Source organism: Ziziphus jujuba, chromosome 7 (assembly GCF_031755915.1).
Source record: "Ziziphus jujuba cultivar Dongzao chromosome 7, ASM3175591v1".
NCBI classification, from domain to species: Eukaryota; Viridiplantae; Streptophyta; class Magnoliopsida; order Rosales; family Rhamnaceae; genus Ziziphus; species Ziziphus jujuba.
This window is the reverse complement of record NC_083385.1, coordinates 3,980,002-3,997,614: the sequence shown is the minus strand read 5'-3', so window position 1 is coordinate 3,997,614 and position 17,613 is coordinate 3,980,002. Positions and strand designations below refer to the sequence as shown.

The window sequence follows — 17,613 nt, the reverse complement described above, 5'->3', positions numbered from 1 at the left end:
CGTTACAATTATATATGCATAGTGGCCAGGCCAACGCGTATCCATTCTCTCATTTTGCCAAATCAACCGCATCTCACTTGGCTTCAATACACGTTGTTGCTGGCCTGATCAATCTCTTTGTCTCTCTTTCTCTCTCTCTCTCTCTCTCTCTCCATATATATATATATATATATATATATTACTCCAATTTTCTAATTTGGATACGCCGGACATTGATCTCATGGCCTCCATTGCCTAAAGTTATAATGAAAAGCTTAATTAAGATCGCTTAACAAGCTACGAAACCCTAGCTTAATTTGCAGCTGTAGCTGCATTTTTTTGCCCTCCCTGCATAAGGAAGTTCACTGAAAATGATGCGAGATCTATGAAAACAATATACATAGGGATTTATCATATATACTTTTAACTTTTTTTAATGTTGATTAAAAAATCATTTTTTATGTGTCAGCTGACATAACATTTTTCTTTTTCTAAGTCTATTATTATCACATCAAAACTGTATATATATCTATACGCTCAAAAAATTTGTAATGGAAACTAAGAAATTAATAATCTTGGTTCTTTCTCTTGTCAATTCAATAAATACTATTTCACATCTCTAGCAAGATAAATAGATGGGTAGGTAGATAGCTAGAGATCTGGATCGATTTCTCGATGAAAGTAGTCCTGCATACGATAACTCATTTTAATTCATTAATTGATGGCGCAAGGCCATGACACTTGGCGAAAACCCCGATCCATGTGTTTGCTTCCTCGCTTACCTATAAACTCATACAGATGTAGCTTTCCATGCACTTTGTCACTTCACAGTCTACCGTAACCCCAAGCCTATCTACTATGTCTACTTCTTCTTCAGTGGCCACCCTTCTTTTTCTCCTTGCCTTTGCCACCACCTCTTTCTCCTCACTCCCACATCTTCAGCTCCTCGACCCTCTTTTATTGATTTCTCGAAACATGGTGCTTCAATCTATGTCACTGCGGAGGTTGGTCCACACTACTGAAACCAGTTCTATTGGCGTGGCTTTGAGAGACTGTACCAAGCTCTATGATGAGAGTGAGCCCCGCCTGGCACGGTTGATCTCCGGTGAGAATTATACAGGTGACGATGCTAGGACGTGGCTTAGCGGAGTGCTGGCCAATCATAGGAGTTGTTTGGATGGTTTGGCTGAGAAAGGTTTTGGGGAGGCTCATCTTCATTTTGCCGCACGAAACTTGACCACCTTGCTAGGCCAAGCCCTTGCTCTTTATGGAAAGCGTATCAATGGCAGAGGGAAGAGTAAGTAATATTAGTGAATTTGTTGTCATTTGAATAGTCAATTGTTTTTCAATAAAATTTGTTTTGTCGTTGTTGATTTTTGAGTAGGCTAAAATATTTTACCATATTGGTAACTAATCTACATTTGTCTATTGGTTTTTAGCTGCACGTACAGTTTGTTTCCAATCCACATTTGTATATTACTTCTAGTGAAAAAACCATATTTGTATATATGCCGCCAAATGATATTTAACAGGAAAGTGAACAGAGAAATAGTTAAATCAAAACCTCTGAGATATAAAGAGGTTTGGATGTTGAGTAATTGCAAAAACACACAAAATGCAAAGTGTCGGTTTCCTTATATCAATATATTTTATATATAATATTTTTGTTGTAGGATTAAAATTTGATCAGCGGTCAAAAATAAATGAGCTCATTGTCAAAGCCCGAAACAAATTAAGAGACTAAAACAGGGTAGTCCACAACTAAATTATAAGACAAAATGGCTCAAAGGCCCATGCCCTTTTAACTTCCATTTTTACACAAAGCAGAAACCGAAACAGAAGTGCTATTGAACACTGTATACAAACAATCGTTCTTGTTGCTCTGTTTTTACATAATATGTAATGTTTGGCTCCAAATTCAGGAGTGCCGAGGGGACAGAGATCCGCTCACGACAGAAATGGGGGGCTTTTAGTGTCATGGAATGCAGGAACATCCAAGGCCCATTTGGTGGTGGCAAAGGACGGCTCTGGCACTCACAGGTCAATTAACGAGGCAGTGTTTGCACTTCGTCGAATGGGTCAGAGCCGACCTTATAGGGCAATTGTCTATGTCAAATCTGGTGTTTACAACGAGAAAGTAGAGATTCCAAGAAATCTTAACAATGTCATGTTCGTTGGCGATGGCATTGACAGAACAATCGTCACCGGCAGTCGCAATGTCCCTGACGGCGATACCACCTTGAGCTCAGCCACATTTGGTAATTAAGTTTCCTAATTACAACATCATAAACACCAATGTCAAAAATGTGACACATTGCAAAAAAATTGGTTCTTTTTATTTTGGTAGGTGTTTCGGGGGATGGATTTTGGGCCAGAGACATGACATTTGAGAACACTGCGGGTCCCCAAAAGCACCAAGCGGTGGCACTGCGCGTGAGCTCGGATCTATCAGTGTTCTACCGATGCAGCGTCAAAGCATACCAAGACACTCTCTACGTCCACTCCCTTCGCCAATTCTACCGAGACTGTCACATCTACGGCACCGTCGATTTCATCTTCGGCGATGCACCGGTGGTCATACAGAACTGCGACATTTTCGTAAGGACACCGATGAGTCACCAGGCCAATATGGTTACAGCACAGGGACGTGATAACCCACATGAGAACACTGGAATTTCCATTCATGGCTCGCGTATTAAGCCTGCAGCGGATTTCATGGCGGTAAAAGGGTCGTTTAGGAGTTACTTGGGTAGGCCATGGAAGAAATACTCGAGGACCATAGTTGTGAACACTGACCTCGATGGTTTGATTGACCCGAGAGGGTGGACTGAATGGAGTGGAAGCTTTGCACTTTCGACATTGTTCTATGCGGAGTATATGAACACGGGAATAGGGGCTTCAACCGCAAAGAGGGTCAATTGGCCTGGTTTTCACGTGTTTAGTAGTCATCAGGAGGCAAGTCCTTTCATGGTGAGTAATTTCATTCAAGGGGGTATGTGGATTCCGGCCACTGGTGTGCCGGTATGGCTTGGAGTATGATCCGAGGACAGTATATGGTAGTGTCACAAATGTGGTTTTACTGGCTCTGTTTTTTTTTTTTTTTTGGGTTTGGTGTTGCTAAATTGTAAATTTGTAACACTAACTTTTATAGATGTATAATGGCTTTCTTGCTGCTTTTGGTGCAATGAATAAAATTAATGGACACCAATGAAAAACCTCAAAACACTATTTTTTATTCTTATTTTTATTTTTATTTTTTTTGGGTTAATGTACTAAAATGGATAAACAAAATCCAATTCCTCCCTTGAGGGCTCCTTGGCTTGGGAGGACTATATGAGTTTTTCTTGTCAAATTTCAGAATTTGTTTTTTGGGTAACATCAATTATATATTATCACCTATAATATCAAAATAATATAAACCGCTAATAATTGGGTATTCTTTTTAAACTCAAAAATCATTATATTAAAAAAATTAATTTTAAATTTTGTGCATTTGAATCATAAAAATTTATATTTGATGCTATACAAGTACAAATATTAAATTTCTATAAAAAATTTACAATATTAATAAAACAATACGAACGGTAAGTAAATTTTGGAATAATTATATTACAGTAAAAACTCAATAAATAAATATTAATAATTAAATAATCTTACAAAATAAATAAACTTATGCGGTTTAAACCTAGATTGATATATAAAATGATAAATTTGCTAAATGCCAAAATAATAATCTTTTATAAAAATACTTTAGAATCCATTGAATGTATAAATTAATGATTAATTAAATTTATGAAAAAACAAATAATATATTTAAATATTAAACATATATAATACGAAAATTTTACTTAATAGTTTTTATTTTTTACTTTATAATTATTATTCCCTTATTTAGTAGACTTTTTCATATGACAAAATTTTTTATTGATTTTTTTATTTATTCATCAATTGAGTTGTGATTAGCTATATGATTGAAATTTGATAAACCTAGTTAATTTTTTCCTTTATTAATATATATTATACAGTTAATAAAAGTATTTATCAAAAATGATATAAATTTATTTTTAAATTAATATTCAATAAATTAATAAATTATTCATTAATAAATAAATAATCCATTTAAATGACTAAATTTGTACAATTCCATATGTATATATATAAATATATATATGTATATATTTATTTATAAAGGTTTTATTAAATAAATAATCCATTTAAATGAATAAATTTTTATAATTCCATATGTATATATATATATTTATTTATAAAGGTTTTATTATAATTTTTCAACAAATCAATTTTTAAGAGACAAAAATAAAAATCTAAGTCAACTACTTTTTTTCAACAAAAAGATAAATAAAAAAAAGAAAAAAAGAAAAAAGAGAAGAAAACTACATTTTATCCAACGCAGGTCAAAGGAAAGAGGGGTCGGTTCTTTCAACTTTTGGCGTAGTAATTTGTTATTTTCGTCGATAAATATTTAAGATATGAAAAAACACATAAATACAAATTTATGCAAGTCCAACATTTTTCCCTCTAAAGCCCTAGCTTCTTTTTTGATTCTCTGTTGCTATCTCCTCTCTGGCCTACTCCGATAAGGAGAATCCGAGCAATAGATCACTCTGGTAATCATTTATGATGGTCCTCTGAAGATTTTTATTCTCCCATAAACGCATATTTTATTGAAACAAAACAAAAGCTGCTATATTTGGTTATATATTCTCATATTTTTAGTGACTGATTGTACCATTTTCTTAATTGACCAGAGAGTTTTACATATATATATATATAAAGGACAGGAAGGAATTAGCTGGGAGTTTAATGGCCGGTGGTTCAGATGTGGCTGAAGCAGCTGTGCTATCCTGTGTTCGCTGTGGCAAGCCTGCCCATCTTCAGTATGTATTTCTTTTTTCTCTTTTTTTTTTTTTTTTTATTTTTTATTGTTATTATTTATATAGAAGTTTGGTATTTTATTGGGTAAAAGTTCAAACTTGAAAGCCCGACGAACTTATATTATTAGCAGAGTTGGAGGCCCACGGGAAATTTTGATTCTGGGCAGCTAGAAAAATATTGAAGAGGGAAAAATAAAGTTTTAATTTTCTTTTTACTATTTTCTTCATTGCCCTGATAATTATGGTAAAATCTAGAAACCTCCCCAACATGTTATGGTTTATGAATAATGGCAAAAGGTAGCAAATCCATATCTTTGTCTGCAGGTGCTCCAAATGCATGGAATTAAAGCTTCCCCGTGAAGGTGCTGCTTTCTGGTTTGTATCTATCTCTTGCTTTGCCTTAATACTAGAATGTTAGCATACGTGAGTAGGTGCATTAAGATGTCAACTTGCTTGATTCATTCTTTTCATTTCAAATTTGTTTTTCTTTTAAGTTGTTAGGCTCCCAATTTGGGATTGGAGAGATTCTTGGTGAGTTGAGCCTGTTTAGCGTGATTAGCTCATGGAGAGTCTCAGATTCTCTGTGGCCCCTGATTAGGAAGCTAGACAAAATGTATTGCTCTTGTGATAGTTTGCCACTCTATGGAGCTTCTGTTCTCTATATAAACCCCATTTGATGACAACTTGGACTTCATACACTGAATAAAATTTGAAAATGATTTTATTCTTTTTCTTGTAATGTTTCTTTATTAATGAAATTTCATATGTTAACAGCACTCAGGATTGCTTTAAGGCTTCTTGGAGCTCCCATAAGTCAGTGCATCTTAAAGCAAAGCTTTCCTCACAAGGGGCAGGTACTCTGGGTGAACAAAATTCAAACTTAGCAAATGAAGGTTGGCTATATTGCTTAAAGAAAGGACAAGCTCGAACTCCAAAACTTCCCCATTTTGATTGGACAGGGTATATCCTCTAGGATGTCATCCGCCTATGGATAATGTCGATTGTTATGAAATATTTGTGTTTGATATGTCCAGTGCAACATTTAAGTTGGGAAAAAGATCTTTGTGACACATTTATGTAGTGTTATTGCATTAGAATGACTTGTGTATATGCTTTCTTTCCTGTGGCTGGTTTCCAACAATTTATGGTAACAAGCGCCTAAGAAACATATACATACAATTTATGCATTTATACATGAAATATATCCATTGGACACACGTGGGCATAAAATAAAGTCTAATATTAAAAGCATTTTAGATATGGTGGGGGCCAACTAGCTGAGTGGCAAACTGCTAGACACAATCTTAAGTTTTCAGATTTTTGTGAAATAGATAGAAGGTAGAAATTATAGAGGTCTATGCTGGATTATTCTAATGCAGAGGGGCTTTTGACTATCATACTTCATATATTTTGTAAATATGAATTGTTTCATTTACTTGTTATCTTTAAACCATAGATACTTTTTCTTTTTGCGCAGAGCATTGAGGCCATATCCTATATCTAGTAGGCGTGCAGTGCCTGCTAACATTGATCAACCTGACTGGGCTATAGATGTAAGTTGTAAGAATCATTTCATTTCTTTGTGAATGTCATTCTATTAAATAGTAAAGATGCTAATATTATTGATCATTTGAGGTTGCAATGAGTTTACTTTCCTTAAATATGGTTGTCAGTTTATAGTATTCATGTTTTTTCGGATTATTACTTCTGAAACTTTATTCTTTTCCTAGCTGCACCAGTAGGCTGCCCTCTCAATTCCGTTTTTTGTTGACAATATTGTACGGCTTAAATTATTATCATTCCTTTTTTTTTTTTTTTTTTTTTAATAACTAAAATTGTTGTAGGGACTCCCCAAAATTGAGCCCAATAGCAATTTGCAGCATGTTGTTGAGGTAAGATTTACTTGAAAAGCCTTTCTAGTCAGACTTCAAAATCAAATTGACGTGCAATTAAGCTAATATCTCTTCTTTCAGTTTCTACTTTCAAAATTCAATTTCCTGCTTGGTTTTCCTTGTGCTCATGAATGATGTGTTCATATTGTAGATCAAAACTTCAGATCAAATTGAGAGAATGCGAGAAACTTGTCGTGTAAGCTCTTTCATTGATTATGTACCACCTTATATCTGTTTAGAGCCTTAGCTTTTTGAATTGCTGTTTATCTATAGAGATTCTTAAGGCTTTTATCTTAATTACTACTGGTAGATTGCAAGGGAGGTTTTGGATGCAGCTGCTCGGGTAATAAGACCTGGTATCACAACTGATGAAATTGATAAAGTAGTCCATGATGCAACTATTGCTGCTGGTATGATGTGGACTTTTTTAATGCACAAATGTTAATTGGTTATATTTTCTTTGTAAATTGTTTGCACTCCTAGTAGAGCTTACTTTAAATTCAACTTATATTTCATCGTTGGGCAGGTAGAATAATTTAGTAAGTTCTGATATTAGTTGGTTGCTTTTGCATATAAGCATATGCTGATAAGTGATAACTCCTATTATATTTTCAATTTGTTTAATTTTTAAGTCTGTGCTTTAGAACGAGAGGATAAGGGTGTTATGTATTATTTACTCTGCTTCTACATGAAATGTGTTTAACATTATCCACTATAATTTTGGTTGGTGTAATGGTTCTTTGGATTTTATGTTACTGCAGGAGGGTATCCATCTCCTCTCAACTATCATTTTTTCCCAAAGTCATGCTGCACGTAGGTAGTCTCTTTTTGTGCATGTATCCAACTATGTTATAGGATTAACTGAGCGAGTAAAATATACTTTGCTTTGCCTATCCATTTCAGGTCAGTTAATGAAGTAATTTGCCATGGAATTCCAGATGCCAGGTCTGTGTAACTGAGTACACTTGATAAGCGATTGATATAAATTTTGTATTTTGAGTGCCTTTTTATTGTTTATATTAACCATTAAGGAATCAGGGTAAAGCTAGCCCATTTTGGATTTGAGCCCTGAAATCTTGTTTGTATTCTATATTTGAATAGCCAGAATGATATCTTATTAGGTGTATGTATTGTTAATTGCTTCAGGAAATTAGAGGATGGTGATATTGTAAACGTTGATGTGACTGTATACTACAAAGGTGTACATGGTAAGAAGCTTTTTACTCAGCCATGCTAACTCAAAATACTCTCTCAAGCTCTGTCAATTTGTTTATCAAGTTAAATGTCACTTTGTAAGTTCTGTTTTCATTGATGTTCGACTCATATTACAGGTGATCTTAATGAAACCTACTTTGTGGGAAATGTTGATGAAGAGTCGAAACGGCTAGTTCAATGTACTTATGAATGCTTGGAAAAAGCCATATCTACTGGTATGTGTTGGATGTACCAATTATGTGATACTTAAAACTTCAAAGAATGTTTCTCTTTTTTCTAATTTGATTGAAGCATTTGTTGGTGATATACTTCCAGCATAAATAAACATTTCAATAGTTTAGGAATTTGAAATATTCTGCCTGCTGAAGAGAAACTGATTTCGAATCTTGCTTCTCTCAGTGAAACCTGGAGTTAGATTTCGTGAAATTGGTGAAGTAATCAATCGCCATGCTTCAATGTCAGGGTTCTCTGTGGTAATTTTTTTATTTGAATCTGTACTTTTTCAGCATCTTTATTTTCTTGAAACGACTTTACAGTTTTTGATAACTTACACACTGCCTCTTTGTATTCTAGGTGAAATCATATTGCGGTCATGGCATTGGCGAACTCTTTCATTGTGCACCAAATATTCCACATTATGGAAGTATCCTCAATCAAGCAGGATTTTGAATGTGTGTGTGTGTGTGTGTGATTATATCTATCTTTCTTGTCTCTTTTATCATTGCCTACCTTAACCGAAAGCAGGGAATAAAGCAGTTGGTGTGATGAAAGCTGGACAGACCTTCACAATTGAACCAATGATCAATGCAGGTATTTATGCTATTTATTTCAACTGTTGTGAATATTATCATTTAGAACAATTTCTTTATTCCTAGCTCAATGAACTCTTTGTCTACAGGGGTTTGGCGTGATCGAATGTGGCCTGATGGATGGACTGCTGTTACAGCTGACGGCAAACGCAGTGCTCAGTTTGAGCACACACTTTTGGTAAGCCTGCATTTCTTCGATGATTAAGATGGTTTTTTTCCTCATTATTTTACATTGCTTAAAGTGTAAGTAAAGGATAGATTCGTAATTAGCGTGAATATTGGTATGACTCAGGTGACGGAGAGTGGAGTTGAAGTTCTAACAGGAAGGTTGGCTTCATCTCCGAATGTGTTCCCTTGGCTAAAGGCCTAGTTGCTGCCTTCTGGCTTGTGCATGAAGATGTAGGGAATGAAGAAGCCATTCATAGTTAAAACGTTGATTACTGATGCAAAATTTGTTCCTCTTTTTGTTGGATGGGATTGGAAATGTTATTGTAATTTAACATAATAATTTCTTTTTACATTAATTTTTTGCGGGTTGCAATTCTTTTGTCTTTTGCTTGTTATAATTATGTATAATTATGTGAAATTGCAATTAATAACTGATATTAAAATCTTTGCTCGTGGAATAATCAAAAGACCTCTCATCCTTTTATACTTTATGTTTTTAGCAAAAACCTTAGTGGGCTTTCTTCTTATCAGCTTGATTCATTATGTACAACTAGGCCCTAATTTCTATATATATAAATAAACTGCTGACATTGGACATGGGTGTACAAAAAAATTTATGATCAAAATAAATTTATCAAACGTACTTCAAAAAATGTGACCAAATAAAAAATAAAAAAAAAACATAAAATACATTAAAGAGAATTTTATTTTGTAATAATAAAATTTGAAATGCTTAATTCGCTTTTGCCAAGCACGAAAATTTATAAATACAAAAAAAAGGAAAATTTATTTATGTGTTTACATTCTTTGTTTCTTAATTCAAATATTATATTAGAACTTTTTGTTTTTGTTTAATAATTTGACGTAAAAAAATTATTTATATACATATCAATGTGCATTAAGCAAAATAAAAAGAATTATACCATACCAAAAATTTGGTACGTAATGAAAATTTTCATTTTTATAATTTGATTTAAAAATGTGATACTATTTAAAAAAACGAATGAACTAGATTTTAGTTTTAAAATTAATAAAATACATTTTTTAACTTTAATGTTATAATTAATTAACCAAAAAAATAAATAAATAAAGTATTGAAACACATTCTTGCTCTGTTCTCTAGAACCCAGTGGATCCTACTAACGAGGAATACGATGCATTTTCATCGGCATCTGTTGGCTTCGTCTGTTTAGCTTTCGATACCACTCCACTGGCCTTGCGAAGTTGCTCCGTGTCCAGACCAGCCATTTCACACAGCTCTAACTTTTGAAGCTTTACTGTTTCCATGTCACCATCCCAGCATGTTTCTGATATAATTTCAAGAGCTTTCTCAACCTTGTCCTCACCCACAAGATCCACATTTTGCATGAGCACAAGGTAAACTTGTTCAGAAGCAGCTTTCCGTATCTGGGTTTGAAACAAACAAACAAGCAAAACACATGTAATGTTTCCATCCCTACATATTATTATATAATATTCAGACACTTCATGGGAACTACATACCTTTGGATACTTATGGCCTAAGAAACTAAGAAGATGTGAAAAAGCCCGGGCATTGATGGGGCTGTCTGAAATGGAAGCAATATATCCAAGAATTGCAATGCCTGCATATAACTTTGAGAAGTCTTTCGAGCCCTTTAATTCAACTGCCAGAGAATCCAATACACCAGCGCAGAAAACTGGAGTTTGAGACTGTAAAATTGAAATTTTAGAACCAGATAATTTTGCAAAGAAACATGTAGAAAAAGCACCAATTACATTGGTAAGGGAAATAACCTCCATATCCAGGAATATCTTCTTACTGAAAAGAACCTCAATTGTCTGCAATTAAGAAGAAACTTCTTTTAAGAATAAAGAAGCATTTAAAATTTTTTTGCATCCAACCAGAGCTTTTTATTGAATATCACCTTCAGTGTAGGGATAATGACTCTGTCACATCTTTTGTACTGTTGGAGGATCCAAAGCATTTCAGTAGATAGCATGTGCTCTCTGGACTTTCTTTCATCCTCGTGTTCAATTTCAGCAACCTGAAGATATTCCAACAATGCTGAGAGTGATGCCTTCCTTAAAGATTCTTGCAACCCACCAATAGAGATAACCAGACCAGAAAGCACTAATCTGCTATAACAAGTGAACTGAAGCAATTTGACAAAACGTGGAAAAGAGAAGTTTGGTACCTACAAGCAAGTAGAAAATAACCTTTCTATCAAAAAACCAAATTACTTCCCAGAAAGACTGAAGAAGAAATTAACCTTATATACTTACCCCCCATTTTAAGCCATCTTCATCCGGAACAATTTTTTCCAGCGTTTTCCTGTAAGGTATGTGGGGGATAAAAACTACCTTGTTATATAAAATCCTCCGAAGAACCTTAGCAGCGGATTCTCTCAGTTTATCCATCTTCTCTACAGCTTGCTTACAAATTCCCCCAATTATATCAGTAGCAAGGCTTTTATCAAAAAATGGAGATAATTGGTTATTCTCAATCATGTCTCTGTCATGAAACTCTACCATGGGTTCACCTTCAAATGATCTTCCAGTGTAATCAACGAAATCTCTTTTACAAAGAATATAAGTACACCTCGCAAGGCCATCCATAGCAACCTCACGAACCCAAGAACCTACATCACCTCTGTTGTCAACAGAATAGTCATCAAGAGCTTTTAATAAACACATCATCACTTCGTTCTTGATCAGAAGAAATAAAGATATGTCATTCTCCCCCAAAGTTATATCAGAATTTGTTTTATCCTGAGTTAATATTTCACATACTGATACAAGTCCTTTGACAGCATTTACTCGAGCTTCAGCGTCTCTATCATCTGGATTATCCTGTAAACAGAAAATATCCAGCTTTTCAAACTCAATTTGTCCCTTTTTTTCATCAAGGGGAAAATTATTATGATAATTAATAATTCTTTCACACCTCAATTGCACAAGAGCTGCAAAGCTTCAAAAGCACATCCTTCCACCTGGTGGCCAACAACTCATATGGCAAAACACCTATAGCCAAAGCTGATCCTCTTCTTACAGCAACATTTGCATCGGTCAACAATTCCAAGTACTTTGATGTAATATTACTTGTACCTCCAATATCTGCAGCAATTAGGTATGCTCGAATAAAGTGGTTCAGAGCTTTAACAGCAGCATCCTGCACATAATTTTTTAAAAAAAAATAAAAAATAAAAAATCATTAATTCGTTTACCAGAATAAAAAAAAAAAGAAGCCAGTAAACAAGACCTATCTAAGGAGAAGAACCTGAATCTGCGAATTAGGATGCCTCAAATTCTCATTAAGAGTATCAAGCAAACTTCGTTTTATCTTTTCTGTTAATGGTAAACAATAGAAAGATACGCATTCAATGAATCGCGAAACAGCTAAACGCATTATCTCTCCACCCTTTCCACGATATAGGCGTGCTTTCTCTATGGCAGGTACAACACCAGCAACACGTTTCTCTTTATCTGTAAAAAGACAAGTTGAAATAATCCCAATTCATTGTGCATACAACAAACCAAATATAATAGTCCCGATAATAAGTTATGAACTTTTTACCACATTTCCTATCAGCTAACAATAAGTCTGAAGAAGGCAAGAGTACCAACCAGAGGAAAGAGCATAACCACATTGATGCAGTGAGAAAACAACTTCCCCAACAGCTAATGTTGCACCGTGTCGCATGCATAAATCAGATGAGAGTGTACAAGGAATAAGTTTATCCACGACAAAGTTTGCAAAATATTCAGGATCATATTTGACAAGAGCAGAAAGAGCCTCCGCGGCAAGTTCTCGCAAGCCTTTATCCTGATGACATCAATCTCGAGTAAAGTTCTTCAATTTTCCAGATAGACTACTACTTTAAATATGACAACAATAAAGCTTTAAATTACCCCCCCCCCCCCCCCAAAAAAAAAAAAAAAAAAAAAAAAAAAAAGGAACAAGATTATTCTCCTGTAAAACTTTGGCACCTCAAAATTATTACTAAAGAAATAAGCTTGAAATTGCTATTCAGAAGGGGAACAAAACCATCCCACATAACAGAATGCCCTCTTTCAAATAAATGAATTGAAAAGATATTTAAAATATATATAAATAAGTTAGAGCATACCCAGTGACAAATTTTGTTATACATCAGCTCCTCCGCAAATGGATAAAGATAACCCTCATATTGAGCAATAAAGACAGCAACATGAATGTAGGAATGTAATCTCGAAGATAGAGAAAAATAGTCTGCCGCATTCACTATGTCAATGCCATGTGGGTAGCTCCCCTGCCTTCCAACATTCTCCTGAAATGCAGCTGCTGCTGCTCTTCTACAGTTTACCTAGGCATCACATCCAGAAACTTTAGCAATGGCACCACCGAAATAGCAAGTAAAAACCATTCAAACGGTGAAAAATATTAGCACCTCACGGTCATAGCAGGCCACCGTTAAAAGGTGTGGAGCAAGCTGGTCCAATATGTTCCTTATATCTGCATGATGATATGCACGTCCAAAAGCCCAACAAACATAAGCTGCAGCATCACGAACATGAGATCCAACACTATGAGGACCTCTTCGAACATCATAATGGAGAGCCTGTTTAAAGATTTATCATTCGTTAGTGCAATTATCTGTTAGATTGACTAAACAACAGACATCAATGGAGAGATTGAAGCAACGAAAAGCCTAGAAGGTAAATGATGAATCAAGATTTAGAAGGTATGAATGATCATCATTTTCTATTATACTTTTACAATCTTATCATAATCACAAGCGTAATACTCATACCACACCCCAACCACCATGAGCGTAATACCCACCCCACACCTCACCCCAACCACCATGATTATTCTTAATGACAACATTGTCCCCATGATACTGTTGTTGTGATAACCATGATAACCCAATATAATATTATTCATATGTACATATACAGTTCAAACAAGAAGAAATTATCCAGGTTGAAAAGTTCTGGAAGAAATTTTCTTTCTGTTCATCTTAGAAAACTTCCCTCTTTATTTCCCGTATACAACCTATATGTATGAATTCAAAATATAAAAACAAAGTTCACATTGTACAGTATTCTCAATTTAATAGTGAGTAATTTTCTGTACAACCTTCACAACAACAGGTACAACTTTGGGAAGACTGATAGGTAATAGCAATCCTCTACGTGCCAATTCAGCCAAAGCTAAGCAACCTCCATGCCATGAACCATCACCCTGAAAGTTAAAATATATCATGCAATTCAATGATTCAAAATGATAAGATTTTAAATGTTAAATGAAAACAATATATGTTAAATTTATAGCAAGACTATCCAAATAATAACAAAAAGAAAGCAGCAGCAATATTATACCTCACCAGGAGAAAACAGCTCCAAGACAGATGACAGGACCTCTTCTGAAAGAGCAGATGTAAGACGTGATGTAATACGACCTATACCTTTTGCAGCAGACCAACGCACAACAGTGTCCTGCATTAGTAGAAATTGCAACATCAAATCAATCCGAAAATGGCACAGTATGAGCTACTTACCACTTCAATAGACAGGCTTTTAACAATATCTCACACTCTAGACATACCGTATCTTTCAATCCAGTAAGTAACATCTCAATGATCTCTTCAACAATTTCCGGAACATCCAAATCTTCATCTTGTAAGCAGCTTGAACTTTTATCTGTGTTGCAGTTATCAACATCTAAATCATAATTGGTTTGATTGGGGTTCCCTGATGCAGAGGAAGACATGTTCTCTCCTAGTGACCTGGTCTTTCCCTGCATTAAGCGTATGGAAAAGGCAATGTGCTGTCAAAATTTCTAGATAGAATATACAAGTTGAATGATGGACAAATATATCCCTACAGAAGCATTAATAGAAACAGCCAAGGAAACATATGCACCAAGAACATATCTTGGACTAACCTTCTGAAAGGCAGTTATAATAGTGAATTATATGTACCAAAGAGATGAATGAAACAGAATTTGGTCATTTATTACATGCAATGAATTACTTAAATTAACAGCCTTACAGAAAAAGGACATCAAGTTATTTAAGTCTTAAGTAAATACCACATAGCGCCAGGAGGGTGAGCGATGAGGTAGGCAAGTAAACCCAATCCGCTGAGTTAACTTCATCAGATACTTGCGAAGCAAAGGACTACGAGCTGCATTGCTTGATTTCATCAACAAGGAGGTGTTATTCCACACGATAGGAACTATATCAACCAAGAGTTTCCGACCACCAGCCTGTCTATGATAGATTGTACATAAGTGATACAAATGATAAGAAAATCATGGCAGTAATACAAATTATAACAATTCTAAACACAATAAAAATGAAAATTCTATAAGTTAATGAACTTTCTTGCTCTGTGAAGAACCAAAAGAGCACCACATGCACATATCAGTATAAATAAATCCATTAGTCTGTTAGAACTGAAGAGGAATCTATGCAGCCAAAAGCTAAGCAGCAACACCTCTATTTATTTATTTTTATCTTTGTCAAGATAAAGATGTTGGATATAAATATCCCAAGTGAAACATGACACAACAGCCTTAGATGTTATGTATGCTCAGTATTTTCTGATTACTAAAGCAATAACTAAGAGCATAAGAGAAAACCTTACTAGTATGAACCATAAAGCCCAACCAAAAAAAAGAAAAAAAGAAAAAAAAAAAAACCTTGACAGTGGCATCATAACATGCATAAAGAAAAAGCATTGCAAATCATATTTTTCTCCCTAATAGTATGAACCATAAAGCATAAAATAAAACCTTAAAAATGGCAGCTAGTGCTTCTGCAGCCCCAAGTACCCGGAAATGATTCATGACATCATCTGTGACAGATGATAGGACTTCATTTGTCCATTCAACAAAGCTGAAGAACAAATTATAGAAGGCAATAGGTAAGTTTAAGAATTACATTTCAAAAGTTAGCTGAAAAGAAATTAGAAGAAATACATAACTTGCACAAGCACACAGGTAAAGCACAGCCTTGTAGAAAGTGGTATTGTGGAAAATATATATATATATATATATATATTTTTTTTTCAGTCTAGAATACTCCAAAAAAAAAATAATTAAAAAAAAAAAAGACTTCTACTTAAATAGAAGAAACCAAAAAATAATCGTTTAAATTCAAAAAAATTAACCTTAGCGTTTAGCACTCAACTGGATATCATATTATTTATAATTATCTAAATCCTCAAACATGAGAGTGAATCAATTCATTGCTCATAAAAAAAAATCCCTAATAATAATAAAAAATAAAAATGCAATGATACTAGAAACCTGGAAGAGGCCTTCGGCATATCTGGACGAGTTAGAAGCCTTGAGAGCAGTAAAGCAGCTATTGTGCGCATAGGGCCTGCACTTGAAAGGTAATCCTTACAGAACCCTATTATCTTCGATACCAAAGGAACTGGCTCATGTTCACCAAAACTTGTAATGCTTGCAATACTAGTATCAATAGTTGAGATATCAAACGGAACCAAGACAAGTATGGAAAGCCACAAAAGAACCACACATTTAGCCTCCATTTCTCCTGTACTTTCCTGCCTCAGTGACGACACAGAATTTGTGTAATGGCACTTTTCCAAGAGAGATACAGCGAGTTCCAAGTCAGAAACTTGATGCGGAAAGAACCTGACTACAGCCTTGTATCCACAAACTGTAACCAGAGAATAAATTATGATACATATTGGCTTGATTACTTCAAGAATTTTGTTCGAAGCCACACCCAGTTCAATTATTTTAGATCGGACAATAAGCATCAGTGGGGAAATTATGCTCTCCAGGTAAGGCTCTAGCAGTTGGCCTTGTTCTTGATATTTGTCCATCTTCATACAGGAAATAAAATTTTCAAGAAGTAAAAGAAATTAGTTAATTGCACACTAATACACCAACAAACATACACGTATATATACATAATCAAGAAACTCGGAATTATTTTTATCTTAAAAATTCCCCAAACGGGTCTGCTCGTAAACCCAATCATCTTAAAAAAAAAAAAAAAAAAAAAAAAAAAAAAAAAAAAAAGTAATCTTTTTTACTAAAATGGTTGTATTTTCAAATGGGTCTAACAGAAACCTGTAGCTTAAAACCTCAGAGCAAATGGGTTTATCAAAAATCATAAATCAAAGCCAATTCAGCTTAAGTAAACTAAGATGGATGTAATACTGAAAAGGGAATATGAAAAAGTTTCACATTACAATGGATCGGATCTTGTGGGCAACAGAGGGATCGGAGACGCATCCATTGGAAACTATGTCGTCTAACAGCGACTTTACTAGCTTCCATTCTAGGAGGAAGTATTTCTGAAGCACCGCCTCCTTAGAATCATGCTCGTCATCTTCTTCACCAACTGGTATGCCCACCAATTCCTCCTTCTGCTGTTCAGCTTCGGCCGCCATTCCCATAGAGAGAGAAACTGACTGGGCCTTCAATTCCCGCCGCTTTGGGGGGAAAAAGAGAGACTGTATGTGAGCAGGTGTTTAATTTACTCCTTTTACCCTTTGAGACACTCAATTTACGGTCAGCCGTAACAACACCTCTTTCCGTACATCTGACCGTTCTGATTTCACTGTCACGCTTGCCCGCAATAATCGCAAAGTTTGAAAACGAAAAGGAAGCTTGTACCAAAGAAAAGGGAAATTTGGAGGGGTAAAAAAAAA

The 17,613-nt window shown here is 34.7% G+C and overlaps 3 protein-coding genes across 8 annotated transcripts; 2 read left to right on the top strand and 1 right to left on the bottom strand.

Annotated features, from left to right (window-relative positions):
- Positions 1–765: 765 nt before the first annotated feature.
- LOC107406889 (probable pectinesterase/pectinesterase inhibitor 36) lies at positions 766–3,202 on the top strand. Its single transcript, XM_016014108.4, has 3 exons — positions 766–1,276; positions 1,902–2,237; positions 2,327–3,202. Exons 1-3 carry the CDS (start codon positions 790–792, stop codon positions 3,016–3,018), a joined length of 1,515 nt encoding a protein of 504 aa, XP_015869594.4. The 5' UTR covers positions 766–789; the 3' UTR covers positions 3,019–3,202.
- A 1,246-nt stretch (positions 3,203–4,448) lies between these two features.
- Positions 4,449–9,338, top strand: LOC107406731 (methionine aminopeptidase 1A). Of its 5 annotated transcripts, none has more exons than XM_048479932.2 (17): positions 4,449–4,604; positions 4,746–4,874; positions 5,196–5,246; positions 5,646–5,831; positions 6,349–6,424; positions 6,716–6,763; positions 6,915–6,959; positions 7,074–7,173; positions 7,525–7,576; positions 7,667–7,708; positions 7,910–7,971; positions 8,095–8,193; positions 8,378–8,451; positions 8,552–8,621; positions 8,723–8,788; positions 8,877–8,965; positions 9,080–9,338. In XM_048479932.2, exons 2-17 carry the CDS (start codon positions 4,801–4,803, stop codon positions 9,155–9,157), a joined length of 1,212 nt encoding a protein of 403 aa, XP_048335889.2. In that variant the 5' UTR covers positions 4,449–4,604; positions 4,746–4,800; the 3' UTR covers positions 9,158–9,338. The 5 variants fall into 5 exon arrangements, with proteins under 5 accessions (XP_048335889.2, XP_048335890.2, XP_048335891.2 ...); XM_048479933.2 differs by having other exon boundaries at positions 4,489–4,604; positions 4,774–4,874; XM_048479934.2 differs by having other exon boundaries at positions 4,502–4,604; positions 4,779–4,874.
- A 560-nt stretch (positions 9,339–9,898) lies between these two features.
- LOC107406888 (tubulin-folding cofactor D) lies at positions 9,899–17,593 on the bottom strand. Of its 2 annotated transcripts, none has more exons than XM_016014106.4 (17): positions 17,152–17,593; positions 16,232–16,779; positions 15,716–15,818; positions 15,011–15,187; positions 14,525–14,716; positions 14,299–14,415; positions 14,057–14,161; positions 13,365–13,535; positions 13,065–13,280; positions 12,562–12,760; positions 12,215–12,420; positions 11,882–12,106; positions 11,221–11,787; positions 10,863–11,132; positions 10,714–10,776; positions 10,459–10,647; positions 9,899–10,362 (listed from the first exon to the last, which is right to left on the bottom strand). In XM_016014106.4, exons 1-17 carry the CDS (start codon positions 17,356–17,358, stop codon positions 10,075–10,077), a joined length of 3,843 nt encoding a protein of 1,280 aa, XP_015869592.3. In that variant the 5' UTR covers positions 17,359–17,593; the 3' UTR covers positions 9,899–10,074. The 2 variants fall into 2 exon arrangements, with proteins under 2 accessions (XP_015869592.3, XP_015869593.3); XM_016014107.4 differs by having other exon boundaries at positions 10,732–10,776; positions 17,152–17,592.
- Positions 17,594–17,613: the final 20 nt, after the last annotated feature.

What these genes read in the sequence shown, in the direction of transcription:
- LOC107406889 (XM_016014108.4), top strand. Translation starts at nt 790, where the DNA reads ATGCACTTTGTCACTTCACAGTCTACCGTAACCCCAAGCCTATCTACT. An exon ending in TATCAATGGCAGAGGGAAGA is followed by an intron (nt 1,277 to 1,901) that starts GTAAGTAATATT and finishes CTCCAAATTCAG; the next exon opens with GAGTGCCGAGGGGACAGAGA. An exon ending in CTTGAGCTCAGCCACATTTG is followed by an intron (nt 2,238 to 2,326) that starts GTAATTAAGTTT and finishes TTATTTTGGTAG; the next exon opens with GTGTTTCGGGGGATGGATTT.
- LOC107406731 (XM_048479932.2), top strand. Translation starts at nt 4,801, where the DNA reads ATGGCCGGTGGTTCAGATGTGGCTGAAGCAGCTGTGCTATCCTGTGTT. An exon ending in GGCAAGCCTGCCCATCTTCA is followed by an intron (nt 4,875 to 5,195) that starts GTATGTATTTCT and finishes CTTTGTCTGCAG; the next exon opens with GTGCTCCAAATGCATGGAAT. An exon ending in CATGGAATTCCAGATGCCAG is followed by an intron (nt 7,709 to 7,909) that starts GTCTGTGTAACT and finishes TAATTGCTTCAG; the next exon opens with GAAATTAGAGGATGGTGATA.
- LOC107406888 (XM_016014106.4), bottom strand. Translation starts at nt 17,358, where the DNA reads ATGGGAATGGCGGCCGAAGCTGAACAGCAGAAGGAGGAATTGGTGGGC. An exon ending in ATGCCGAAGGCCTCTTCCAG is followed by an intron (nt 15,819 to 16,231) that starts GTTTCTAGTATC and finishes TTTGTTCTTCAG; the next exon opens with CTTTGTTGAATGGACAAATG. An exon ending in ATCCTAATTCGCAGATTCAG is followed by an intron (nt 12,107 to 12,214) that starts GTTCTTCTCCTT and finishes AATTATGTGCAG; the next exon opens with GATGCTGCTGTTAAAGCTCT.